The sequence below is a fragment of the Aethalodelphis obliquidens genome, unplaced genomic scaffold (assembly GCF_003676395.1).
Source record: "Aethalodelphis obliquidens isolate GAN/ISIS:26980383/991018 unplaced genomic scaffold, ASM367639v1 scaffold32, whole genome shotgun sequence".
NCBI classification, from domain to species: Eukaryota; Metazoa; Chordata; class Mammalia; order Artiodactyla; family Delphinidae; genus Aethalodelphis; species Aethalodelphis obliquidens.
In genome coordinates, this window is record NW_020837976.1 from 3,383,877 (window position 1) to 3,398,086 (window position 14,210).

General features: G+C 45.3%; 1 protein-coding gene across 1 annotated transcript in view; it reads left to right on the forward strand.

The window, feature by feature from the left end:
• The window catches only part of LAMA3 (laminin subunit alpha 3), a 225,570-nt gene that overhangs the window by 147,611 nt on the left and 63,749 nt on the right, over positions 1–14,210 (forward strand). Inside the window, exons 39-41 of the mRNA XM_027127533.1 lie at positions 3,725–3,838; positions 7,589–7,698; positions 10,353–10,433. Coding sequence (XP_026983334.1) covers positions 3,725–3,838; positions 7,589–7,698; positions 10,353–10,433 — 305 coding nt within the window. The remainder of the gene's footprint in view (positions 1–3,724; positions 3,839–7,588; positions 7,699–10,352; positions 10,434–14,210) is intronic.

Sequence of the window (14,210 nt, forward strand, 5' to 3'; positions counted from 1 at the left end):
ACCCCGCCCATGGGCATCCCAGTATGTGGGCCACTGCTTTCCCAGTAGCTGACCCAGGGTTCTCAAGCCTTTCTCTAATCCAGAGCCTCCCTCCCCCACCCACCCCAACAGTTACAGCCCAGTGAATATGCTGATTATTCAAAGGAAATTGCAGTCCAAGTTTCCAGCTCACAGCAGATCCTCATTTGAGGCCCAGTCAACCTGACTGTCCTCAAGTGATTAAAAGGTGCCGCAGAATGAAACCATTTCATGTCTCAAACTGCAAATGATGTTCTCTTCCTGAAGAGAGGGAAAAAAATCCGCTGCGGTTAGTGCAATTAACAGGAAATAGCAAGCATTGTCATTCTGAGAATTCCAGGCATGCCTCGGATGTGGATTTAGCGACATCCTTCACTTTCCATCCTGACCCCTGGATTGCAGAAAACCCCAAGGTGATCTGCACATCAGTTTCTTTTTTAACCTGCATATACAATATATTTGCAGGTTAAAATTATAGTTTGCAGGTTAAAATATAATAGAGCCACCGTGGTTTTCTCAGGACTCCTGCCATGTAACTTTTAGTCCCCAGGTGCTCCCATTCTTCTTCCCCCTGCCTTCTCCCTTTTTTCTAGCCCGATTTAAAGAAATTCAGAGCCCAAGGGAGAGAGAGGGGCCTCTGGATTACCACCCTCCGGCCAGGGCGTGTCCTCGGCGTCTGACTCAGCCTGTGATTTACTGCGGCCTGTGCTGTCTGGGGGGTGAGGTGGGTGGAAGGTGACGCCTGCCCCACCTGGCAGGAATTACAGAGCGGCGCGCTCCCCCACGGGACTGTTATGTGCGCTCTCTCACAGGCTGACTCATGGGTGAAGTTTACAGGTGGGGCCTCCTGCCGCAGACAGCCTGCCTTACCTGAGTCAGCCGGGCCCGGGCACTGAGCAGGAAGGGCAGGTATAAGAGGAAGAGGCAGAGGTCTGCGTGCAGCCAGCAGGACACCCAGAGACCAGGATGCCCCCGGCGGTGAGGGGGTCCCCCCGGAGCGCGGGATGGCTGTGGATCTTTGGGGTGGCCCTGGGGCAGTGTCTGGGATACAGTTCACAGCAGCAAAGGGTAGTGCTTCCTCAGCTGCCCGGTCAAAGCCAACAGCAAGCAAGTTATGTGGAGTTTAAACCCAGCCAGGTAACGTCCCTTTTACATTTTGGGTTGGGGTGGGGAAGGGTTCCCAGCTCCGTGAGATTTTAAGTTAGGGTGATGAGTGAGGAGTGGGTGGGCTAGAGGAAGGACTGATGGCCCCCCATCCCGTTGACAGGCAGCGTTTATGATGGTGCCTGACAGATTGCTCTCCTGAGCTGTTAACCACAAATCCTATAAACATCAGCCCACCTGGAAGTGCTGAGACAGCTAGAGTTTGAATGCCTGTGGGATGTTAATATCTAGGAAACTTTGTGCCCTTTTGAGAGTAACCCAAGCCTCAGGACAAAAGCGTCTGTTGCCTATAGGCTTCCGAATTCTGCTTGGGAGAGAAATTACCCACAAAGTTAACCATGAGAATCAGTGAAATCCCTTTTTAAGAAAGTGATGAGATCAATTTTCTATAATACCTAACAGATGTGCTTCAATTTGCCAGACATTAAACACTCACAAATTCTGCTTTCACTGTCTTTAAACTTCCTGGATGGTACATGTATATTCACAGAGAAATAGATTCAATGGCTGCTGAAGTAGCCCTGGAAACTTGATAGAGACAGAATTTTATCATTTGTACTACAAAAGTTTATTGGAAAAGTTATCCTGAAAAATTATCGCTTAAAATGATTAGTTGCAAAGCCTCTTTACTGAAATAATATATTAGGATACATTCATTTTCACTTAGAATAAGTCTTCAGTACAATCTACTTAGTTGAACGGCATTTTATGTAAAATCTGGAGTTTGCCTTATAGAGGTGAGAAAATGATTATATTTCAGTAACTGACAAATGTTCTGAGAGTCACATGATACGTAACTCTTGCAGAGTACTTTTCTGTTTCTAATCAAGAGCACATGAAGATGGGTGATTCACTTTAACCAGCATAGACCATCCTACCCCCCAAAGCATATTTAATTAAGGCTTTTACTGGACATGTTGTCATAATCAAACCAGATGTATTTATTTATTTGGATAATTTGTTCTTTACCAAATTGGATTATTTTATAAGCATGTAATGTGATATATGGTGATAATTATAAGGCACTTGTCCCTTGTTAGTAGAGATTGCAGATACGATCACACCACCACTGGCTGAATTTCATTCAAATGTACCTCTCAGTCGTGCTTTCAGCTCAAGAACATTCCTTTCATATTTGGATTCTTCTTTAGACAAGCCTATTCATAGAACACACAAAGTAGTCTAAGTTTCTGCAATGCATTCTTTTGCCTAAACGTGGTTCTTAATAGCTGAAGGGAAAATTATATTGTAAATTATAGTATTGTTATTGTGTACGATTTGGCATCATTGTGTCATTTTTAGAAGGAGCTTCTAGCCAAAACTGGAATATTCCACTCTAGGGAAGATGTGAGCTTCCTTCTCCCCCAACACATTGGCTTCTTCCTCTCCCCAACCTGGCCAGCTAGAGACCTTTAAGGCCATGGATGAATGAGAGCAGATTTCCCTTGACTGTAACCTCAGAGTCTCATAGACGTACGTGCTGTTTAAAGAGATTAGATAAAAGATGATCTTTTATGTTGAAGTATTAATTTTTCCTGATGCTTTAGAAGAAAAGCTGTATAGGCGATCACTGAAAGAAACTAGGGATAACACCTGACTTTAATCAGTGCACTGATTGGCTCTGGCAAAATAAAGAAAATGCTTATCATTCTCTTTAAAGACAGAAATCTAAATAATTTTTAATGGCTGGTACCATGATACTTGCTTTTCTTCTTTTGGGGACATTCTTCACTAGAATCTTTTTTAAAAAATATCCATTCATCAAAAGAAAACCGTAATTCTTTTCATCCACGTGAAAAATAATCACGTGTGTTACACTGGAAAGAGACAATTAGTGGAGACAGAATTAATCGAAGCAGTATTGAACAAGAGGAGACCACACTCCGGAGATTTCCTCAGGCTGGGTCTTGGTGTTCAATCGGAACCAAACAACCCTGCCAAGTTCTGTACTAGGATGCAAGCTGGTTGTTTTCCCTGGGGTTCCCTGTAGCCCATAGACCAGTGAGTGGCAGTGAAAGGGTCCCACCAGTTCTGCCATTGTTGTATAGATCCCAGTGAAAACCCCGTCTTTCCTCTTCCTCCCATACTGCTCCCCACCAGCCCAAACCCACACTTGGAGAGGGACTGGCTACCCAAAGAGAACTTGAACTTGAAGGGATTTGCTCAGAGGTCCTCCCCGCGAAGGACTGAGGTCCTGATCCTCTGCTTTTTCAGCACTCCACCCCTCCACTGGCCGTCAAAACCACTGGTGGGAGGAGAGAGGCATCCTACTTCCATACTCCCCCCCTACCCTTCCCCCTGCTCTGATTTCCCCACCACACGTCTCCAACGCGGGCACCAACACACACACCTACCATGGTGTGAAAACAAGAGAAGCTGACCAAAATAGCAAGTGGACCTGGCTCACATTTGAAAGTAGAAATCCACATACCAACTAAAGGAGCGAAGATAGAAAGGGGAATCCTTGACAGTCATAATGGTCACCTGCTTTGGATGATAATTTCTTTCTCTGTATCGACTAAATGCTCTGTTTGAAAAATAGGGTTGTAGCGCGGGATACTATCGGGATAACAAAGGCTTATATACCGGACGGTGTGTTCCCTGCAATTGCAACGGACATTCAAATCGCTGCCAGGATGGCTCGGGAATATGCATGGTGAGTAAATTGATGCTCTGATGCTACCAGCAGACAATCTGTCTCCCCATCCCCCTCTGCTAGGCCCTGAGATATCAAATGTCGCATCTCCTACCAAACCCTAGATAAAGGTTGCCGTGTGAACCCAGGGGTCTCCAGGTAACCAAGCTGAATTGTTTCCCACTCACTTTTCCCTCCATTTTAACGTGTGCCATCAGAGAACACCTGTCTGAGCAATTAAATTATACCTTAGATTCTAAATCTCTCATTAGATGATAGTAGTGGGTAGATCCTGGGGCTTAACCCTTGCCAGGGTATAATAAGCCAGAGCTACTACTTTGGACCCCAGTTTTGTTGGGGTGACAGGAGGTCGCGAGAGGAGACCTCATTGCTGTCAGGTAGCTCCAGAAAGCGATGACAGGAGGAGGAGATGCTAAGAAGGGCGGAGGGCACACGCTCACCGCCACGGCTGCCAAGGCAGTGGGTTTATGGGGGAAGACAGGCGAGGGGAGTCCCAGCGGTTTACGACTTTGCCGCCGGAAAGCTATCCTGTTTTGGAATATGTTAGAAAACTCTCGCCCAGAAAATTAGATTCTCAGGAGATCTTTCTCATGCATCCTGACGCAGAAGAGGTTTTATTCTGCTGGCTTCCTCCCTGTCCTCAGAGGTCCTCTCCCTGGTAGCCGGGGCCTCCCCGATTAGAGGGAGGACAGACAGTTCCAAGGAAAGGAGAGCTCACCAGTGCCCCCAGGAAACGAGAGCCCCCGCTTCCGTTGTGCTGTTTGGAAATACATTCTCCTGACGCAGGTTTCCTCTGCATTGTGTAAGGCAACTAGAGTGTGTTTCAGCTCTTTGAGTTCCTAGGCTATTTTATGCGCGTTCGGCATGTCCCGGGGAGCTGCTTCCTCTGCAAGACGGGACAGGCCAGGACAGGAAATTGTTGTAAAGAGCCTGATGGAATATTCTGTAGGATTTTAACCTTATAAGTTCAAAAGGAATAAAAGACGTTGGGTAATGTTGTCTTCCAGCTCTTAGGTATCTCAAATAATAGTTTGTGTTTCATACTGTATGGTGTGTGTATCACAGGTAGACAATTTCATGAAAAATACTTATCTTGTCATTAAACTGTTGCTAGATGTCGAGTCCACTTTATAAAAACTGCCAAAGAAAAAAGGGAGTTTTCTCTGTGGTTCAGCCACTGGTGAAAAGATCACTCGTGAGAGTCGTAATTCATGTTTTCATCAAACAACAAGATTTTCTTTCCCACTTTTCTTTGTAGCTCCGTCTACACTTGTCCCTAATGGCCATGTAGCCTCTAGAAACAATTCATTCAGGGAACGCTTCCTGAGTATTTGCTCTTGTGGGAAGGACTGAGCAAAGTGCTGGGGGTTAAAACCATCGGACATAATCCCTGGTCTCAGGAGGCTTGCTGTCTCGTGGGGGGATGTACCTGTGTGCACACATGCACGTATGCACCTGCACACACGTACACACACGTGTACAGGCACACAGGTGCCGCTCAATGGCAGGCAGTGAGTGCTGGCCCTGCTCTCCGTCATGGCCATCGTGTGGGAGCTGAGGATGCAGCCCTTATCCTCAAAGAACAGAAACGAGGAAACCAAGCACCTTCCACTAGCAGATGGGACGATCTGCAGATTGGCCTCTGCCTCTCGAGGTCCAGAGTCAATTTTAAAATCTGGGACCTTCACACATGTGCACATCTCCCTGTCGTTTCAAGAATGAGCTTTGACGTGTGCAAAGAAACCAGCCCAATCCCTGGCCAGTGCAGCAGTGTGTGTCCAGTGGGGAGGGAGCTGGAGGTAGTGATGCATCCCGTGGGTGCGGTGGGCTGGAGGGAGCTCTGATGACGGGCTCCCTTCTCTCCGCCAAGGCCCTGCCTCTCCCTCTTCTCCTGGCCTGCTTTCTCCCCACTTCCCCTGCCCTCTGTGCCCAGTCACCCCTCATCTTCCCCTCCGTTCCCAGTCCCTTCCCCTTTCTCTTCTCATCCTCTCTCTTCAGTTTTCCTCCTTTTTATTCCCTGTTGCTAGAGCCTGTCTCCCCCTGCCCCCAGGATGATTTATCTGAAACTCACAGCTGCCTTGGGGCTCCCCTGAGGCTCACAGCCAGATGTCCACACTCCTCGGGCAGCCTCAGGGCCCCCTTGATCTGCTGCTGCCTCTCCAGCCGCATCCCGCCCCCTTGCACTTCACCCTGGGGAATACCAACTGCTTCGCATTGCCCACGCACGCCGCTGTGCTCCTGCAAGACTGAGGTTCTGTGCACACTGATCCGTGTGCCCAGAATGCCCTTCCACACTTCTCCACCCAGCTCAGTCCTCTCCTTCTGTCCCCCACGCAGGCATCATCACCTCCCCTGAGGTTCCTCCTGCCCTTATGACATGCTGCCACACGTTTGCCATCATCTTTCCCACATTATATTGAAGATGTCTATTCACAGGCTTCTGTCTACCCCTGAGTCAGGGTACTGATCCATCTTTGCATCCCTGGTACCTACCATAGTTGGGCATCTAGTTCGTGCCCAGTAGATGTTTGGTGTCCCGTGGAGTTCGGAGAGCACGTGCTGTGGGGGTGGATATGGATTCATTCATTCATTCACTCATTTACTTATTCACAGTAAAACAAGGAAACCTGATAGGCAAATGCCTCAAATTTGCAGGACTGATGAAGACAGATTCCGGGGCAGATACTTTCCCCTGAGGTTGAGGGGCATTTCCGACATTCTTATGGGACTTTATCAAGCAACTCCTGTTCTAACCCCTTTCTTCACTCCTCTCCCTGTGCCCCCATAAAGGACCAGAGTTCAGAGGGATTTTTCGTAGGATACAGGTGGCCTCACTGCAATTCTTGTTTCTCCACGTTCTTGTTTCCTCAGTGTTTTCAGCTCAGAACTAAGTAGAGACAGGATGAAAATAGCTCTCTTCAGGAAGTTCTTCTTTAAAATTGTCATTTGGAGTTATAAAAGAGAGGAAACTAATGTGGAAAGGTAAACACTTAGTTCAAAAGAACAGATGTTTCTGAGAGAGTCAGGGCAGCCGAGCGAAGTGAAGCTGGCAGCCCCCTCATCCGGTGCCCCTGAGAGACTCCTCTGTGGTCCCCCAAGTCCTCCCAACAACCTTGGAAAGTGGGTATTATTTTAACTGTACATTTTAAGAAAATTAGAATTGTATGTAAATCACACACCAGTAATTTTTTTTTTTTTTTTTTTTTTGCGGTACGCGGGCCCCTCACTGTTGTGGCCTCTCCCGTTGCGGAGCACAGGCTCCGGACGCGCAGGCTCAGAGGCCATGGCTCACGGGCCCAGCCGCTCCACGACATGTGGGATCTTCCCGGGCCGGGGCACGAACCCGTGTCCGCTGCATCGGCAGGCGGACTCTCAACCACTGCGCCACCAGGGAAGCCCCCACCAGTAATATTGATTTATTAAAAAAACACTTGAGGCCCAGAGAGGTAAAGGGACTTGCCCAAGATCCCACAGCTACTAAATGTTAGCGTGGGATTTGAACCCAGCTGGTCTCACTTCATTTCATCCTGCCTCCCGATGGTGACACCAAATAGCTAACAGAAGGGCGCTTCCTTTTTTTTAGCACCAACAATCATTGGCTAGATAGGAAAAGCATGTGGTTAGCAAAACCAATAGCACTCTGTAGTGTCAGCAGATTTGAGCTACAATTGTGTGAGTAATTAAGACAATGATCTCAATAGCAGTAAAGGTAATAGGCTGTTATTAATTTTACTCTTTATCTGTCCCAAGAACTGCCGTCATAACACTGCCGGGGAACACTGTGAGCGCTGCAAAGAGGGTTACTATGGGAACGCTGTCCACGGATCCTGTAGGGTCTGCCCGTGTCCTCATTCAAACAGGTACTGTGGAAGTTTGAAAATAATCTATTAGAGACAGGAGGGAGTTTGGTGGGTGCCTAGGACTGGGGAGGGGCTGGTGGGAGGGAAATGGGAAGTGACTATTGAAGGGTATGAGGTTTCTTTTAGGGGTGATGAAAACACTCAAAAATTGCAGTCACGATTGTACAATTGTGTGAGCATACTAAAAGCCATTGAATTGAACATATGAGATGAGTGAATTTTATGGTATGTGAATGCTATCTTAATAAAACAGTTCTATTAAAAAAAAGAATAAACAAGAAATGCAAACCAGAACCAAGACAAAAACAGACTTTCCAAGTTGTATGCTTCTGGGTTTTGCCTTTTCCTCTTTTCTTTTGCTGTTCATTCAGCCCCATCACGAGGCTGCCCTTCTCTAGATGCTGGGGAAACTGCTGTAAAGAAGGCTGGCAAAGACTCCGACCTCATGAGGCTTTACCTGGAGAGCATGGGGAGAGGGGTGGGGGTAATCATCACACTCAGTAAATACACGCACAAATCATTCTGAAGTATAATTTCAGATAGAGACAGGTTATGCCATTGATAAAAGGGTTATGTTATGGGTAGTGAGTAGATTCTTTACAGAGGGTGGTAGGAGGGCTTTCTGGAGTTGTTGGACAGGGACCAATGAACAATGAGATGGAGTAAGCTGTGGCATTATGATGAGGGTCCAAGGCAAGGAAGAAAAAAAAAACAAAACAGACGAGAACGCTCCTGTGATGATGGGTTTGTGGACAGTAAGAAAGCAAGAGTGGCTGGATGGCAGTGAGAGAGAGACGGCCAGGAGGTGAGGTTGGCGGGGCAACCAGGATTCAGATCCTGTCCCTTGCAGGCTAGAGTAAGGCACTTGGATTTTATGGATTTTATCCTCAGTGTGATGGAAGCCACAGGAGAGTTCTGAGCTGCAGAGAGATGTGATGTGCATTGTCATCCGGGCTCCAGTAAGGCCAGTAGACTCTGTGGGTAGAAAGCCACCATTTTCCTTTCACGATAATCCAGGTTCTGCTTGGCCTTGGCACTTCGTCATCGTCTTGCTCATCATGACACGTTCACTGTGGGTCCAAACAAAATATAACAGGTAACTAAGGGAAGCAAGATTTGGTTTGAAAATCAGAATGATGCTGATGAAGTATCAATAGTGCACAGGCTCTGGGACGGTTATGGACCACACAGCTGCTTGGTATTAGCCGAGTTAGCAGGGAAATGGGCCAAGTCAAAGTGATCAGAGGTCACCTGCCCAATGTGGCTTTTCTGGAGATGCATATTTGCAATGTGCATCCTGGTTTGCTCTCTGTGTATCTGATACTCGTTAAACCTGCCCAGTCCTGTGGCTTTATTTGTAAAGGGATCTATCACTTGACAATTGCCCAGGCTTGTTAGAACAGAAGCTAGAGAGAATAAAAAGAAGCAAGATTTTCACGGGGTGAAATTTTGGGGGGAAAGCTGTTCATCTTTAGTTGCAAAGCATATTATCATCAAGGTCAGCTTCTAGCATCTGTGCAATTTAATTAAGTAACATTCAGTTCCTAAGATTTATCAGTAAAACCCTATTTTTTCTAATTCTCCTTCTGGCGATATTAATACTGCTGACAAATTTCTAACTGTCCCTTTAGAGGTGTAACCGTATCTAATTGGCCAAGAGAAGCTCCCCAAATAAGAATTCTTTCACCAGCCAAAGATAAATGGAGTTATTTCCCCTCAGATTTATGTCAGTGGAATGTTCAGTAGTCACAGACGTTTCATAAGGAACAAGACTTTTTCATGGTCTCTTCGTTTAATTTTTTTTGTTTGTTTGGTTTTTTTTGCGGTACGCGGGCCTCTCACTGTTCTGGCCTCTCCCGTTGCGGAGCACAGGCTCCGGACGCGCAGGCTCAGCGGCCATGGCTCACGGGCCCAGCCGCTCCGCGGCATGGGGGATCTTCCCGGACCGGGGCACGAACCCGTGTCCCCTGCCTCGGCAGGCGGACTCTCAACCACTGCGCCACCAGGGAAGCCCTAATTTTTTTTTAAAAGAAGCTTCTCAAAATACACCAGTTAAGAACTAAAAGGGAATTGAAATTCCAACAGCCTGATTGGAAAAGTGTGGAAATCACCAACAGCTGTGCCCACAGAAATACCTGGGCATTGAGCATGCTCTGTGCTTTAGTCGCCTCTGAGGGCCTGGCCCACCTACCACTGTTTCTTCCCAGAAGAGATTGTGCCCAATATAAAAGAACTAGAATAAACAAGGAGAAGAAATTTTTTCTTTAAAGAATCAGAACTCTGTTCTTTTTTTTCTGCCTAGACTTGTTTTACTCCTTCCTTGTTAGTTCTGGAAAAATGCTGTCTAATCATCTCTTCCAAAGTGTGTTACTTTATTCTGTCTTAAGGGAAGGAATGTATTTCTCCAAGCCAAAAAATGAAACAAAGTAAATGCCTTCAGTCCTTATTCAGCCAATTTGCCTGATGTCAGCTGAAGGCATTTATCATCATCTCTACAAGTCTTGATGGGCAAAATTTTCTTCACACAAAAGGTAGCCAGACACTTGGTTTCCAATTTCACTTAAGGCAAGTCAGGTTCTTTGTGGCAAAAAATAATGAGCGTAAAGTCCATCAGCTTATGTTTTTACTGGGGCTTTTCTCTGTCGTTCTTCAAGTTTTGCCACCGGCTGTGTTGTTACTGGGGGAAACGTGAAGTGCTCCTGCAAAGCTGGATACACAGGAACACAATGCGAAAGGTGGGTGCCGCCCCTCCCCCGCCCCCTTCTCTCCTCCCCCGTCTTGCAGGTAGGGGTGGGCTCTTCCGGCAGGCTGCTGCAGGCACCCTGGCTGTAAGTGGGGCTCTGCTGGATTGAGGCTCAGAGCTAGGGCTGGGGCTGCTGGTTTCATTGAGGCTGGAAAAAAGTCTCTTGGGAAAAATACAAGTGTGCTCACTTAGTAAATCTTTAACTTCCTTCTCTTTCTTGCTTTGTACCTGTTTCAGCCATTTGAGAACGAGGTCCAATATGTCATAGTCCTATACGCTCCAGCAAACACCCGTCTACATACCTATGTATACCCCTACATACCCCTACTCCTGGGCGCACCCCTACATACCCCCCCAACATGTATCTGTATACTCGTACCGCCATATAAACTCATCCCTACATACTCCTATCCCCACATATACACATCCTTACTTGCCTGTACACAAACGTACAACTCTGCGTCTCCTACACATGCACACATATCAGCAGCCCTAGATATTTCTACACGCACACCCCTCTTAATGCCCACGCGACATTATGGACACTTGCAGGACAGCCTGTGTCTCACTCATTTCTGAACCCCTAGTGCCTAGTGTGGTACTATTCATATAATAGGTGTTTGTGAAACAAAAGAATACATGTTACAAAATGGAAAGTACATACTTGATCGTAAAGGGCCACAGAGCCAAGCTTTAGTTTTTCCTGAACAGTGTTTCATGATTAGCTACTATGCCCAGGGCACCGCCAAGTATTGTGAAGGCTATAGAAGGTACTTGTCATCTAGAGGGGAAGAGAGCACACATATATCTGGAAAAGTAACAGTATAACAAATGAATCATATGGATAACATTTTAAAATTTAAAATAACTGTAATATAAGATCAATACATAATTATTACAGAAATGATATAATACAGGTGAGCAAAGAACTAATAAGGCAGAGAACTAATATGTACCATAGCCCTGCAATTGCCCTATGCTCACGCCTGCCCACCTACAGTGCTTGTTGTATGTTCTTACAGATCAGTTCTATATGCATAGATTTTTCTTAAAAGAAAAAGGTAGATTCCTATTTTGCTTTCTGTTTTGTTTTCTCATCTAATAGTATGTTAGTAGTATATTTCCATATCAATAAGTGTTCATTGATAACATCACATCAGGACCAGGAAGTTCCCCAGAAGTTCCATAATCCCCCACTATTGGCCTTTGAAATAGTTGTACTGTTTTCCATTCAAAGCAGCACTAAAAGTGAATCCTGTTAGCTAAATATTTGTGTACATAAATACTCGAGATGTAATTATAGAACCGATCCCTTGGGCCAAAGCATAGGGACATTTTTCAGGCTTTCGATACATTTTGCAAAATTGCCCTCCAGAAAGATTGTATCTGTTTACCATCCTACTAGCAGCAAAGGAGCAACTGCCTGCCTCCAGTAGATACAAAGACTGTTCACTTTTTAAAAACATTGCCAGTTTGGTAGAGAAACATTGTATGTCATTTTATTTTACATTTTTTGGTAATAATTAGATTTGATTTTTTCATGTGCTTATTGACCATTTATAAATCTTTTTTTTGAATTGCTTTCCAGGTCTTTTACCCATTTTTTTCTAGTGGAATGTTCTTTTATTTTTTTGTTGATTTGTACAAATCTTTTAGAGGAAACGAATGCTTCATACTATATATTGCAAATATACTTCTCTGTTTTGTTTTTCATTTGTATATTTTTTGGTTTGGTTTTGTCAATTCTAGATCTGCAATAGTTAAGTTCTATTATATTTGTACCTACTCGTTTATTCTTTAGGGTTTCAGCCATTAGTGTCATGCTTAGAGAGGTTTATGCATATGCAAATGTTTATGCATATTTTGTTTTAGTACTTTTCTGGTTTTATTTCTTACATTCAAATCTTGATGGTGAAAATTTGGAACCTCAACTTTTTTGTGGTATTGCATCTCACAGGGCAGATAGATTTAGGGTCTACATGTCAGGCAAAAATTGACCGGAGCTGGCATAACCTTGAGTATCCCAGTGTCCCATGTCTCAGTAATACAGGGGCCATGTTGCATGAAATACACGTCATTTGGTTACACCCAGAATCACACTCTGTAGGGTGAAACAGTCACTCTAGGAGAGGCACAGGGAAACTAGACCAGCTGAGCGAATAGCAGGTTCACATCTCTCATGTCATGCTCACTGCAGGACGTGTGCTCACTGAGTGATGGGGACAGTCACTTCGGCTGTTTTTCCCTTACACTCATGCTCTCATCCCTCTTTGGCTAAGTACCTTTAGTTGAATTCACTAAAGCTAAATGTGTACAAAATTTCTTTTTTTTAATTAGGGGTTTGATTTCAGATTTTATTTTATATTTTAGTTTTTATTTATTTTTTGGGTGTGTTGAATCTTTGTTGCTGAGCGCAGGCTTTTTCTAGCTGTGGTGAGTGCGGGCTACTCTTCGCTGCGGTGCGTGGGCTTCTCATTGCGGTGGCTTCTCTTGTTGCAGAGCATGGGCTCTAGGTGGCTCAGTAGTTGTGGCACGTGGGCTCAGCAGTTGTGGCTCATGGGCTGTAGAGCGCAGGCTCAGTAGTTGTGGTGCACAGGCTTAGTTGCTCCATGGCATGTGGGATTTTCCTGGACAAGGGCTTGAACCCCTGTCCCCTGCATTGGCAGGTGGGTTCTTAACCACTGCGCCACCAGGGAAGTCCTGTAAATGTGTACGAAATTTCTATACGAACTTGGATTTGTTTTGTACATTTTATTTGGTTTTTGTGTCATTATCACTTCTGTATCATTTCTGAAACTATCAAATGACTTTGACTATTTGGTTAAGCAAGTCTCCCCTCGTAACCCTTATTTAAATTTTTTCCTGGACCATTCTGGCATATTATTTTTCTGGATAACTTTAGAAGAATTTTACTTAAAAAAAAACAGAAAATTAATTCAACTGGATTTCATAGTAAGGGAGGGCTACTCTAGACTGGGGTTATCTGAAACATTTTATGGACAAGGTGGGACTTAGGTATGTCAAAGGGATGACTGGAACCCAGTGGAGCTGGGAGGTGGAGGGGGAAGGCAGCTCAGGTCAGGGAAGTAATGCAAGAAAGTCCAAGGGCCTAGAGTGTAGCTGCCACGGGCAGAAGGAGGCAGTGCCTTGTTATGGGCATCAGCTGAGGGTCTGGACACTATCCTATGGTAAAAAGGAACAATTCAAAGTTCTTCTGTTTATCATTTCTGCAGGAGGAACATTGCCCACACTTATTCATTCTTTCCTTCGATGAAAAATGGATGGAGATCCTAGTATAAGCCTGGCCCTGTGCTAAGCATTAGAAACACATCAGCAACCAGACCACAGATTCTGCCCTCAAGGGTTTTCCAGTCTAGTGGTGGACAGATGTACAAATAAGCTGCTAAAATAGAGAGAGAACATAACTGGGCTGAGTCAGTCTGCAGCAGGAGGGGCATCAACCAACCCTGAAGGGTGAGGGATGGAAGGGGCAGCTACCCTGAGACAGAAAGGACAGGTGGGGTGGGGAATGAGCTTGGGAGGGTCTTCCAGGCTTCGTGATTTAAAAGCTATGCGACTCCTACCTGGGAGAGGCTTCCTAATTTAATCCTCCTTATGGTTCTGCACAAACAGTGAGGTGGAAAACGGCACCAGGCTGGAGGAGACATCCATTTGACAGGCAACTGATTTGAAAAGGGAAATTCTTAATTAACAGTTTTCTCAGCTTAGGTTTTTTAAGTTTGATGTCTCAGGAAAGCAAGCTATTGTT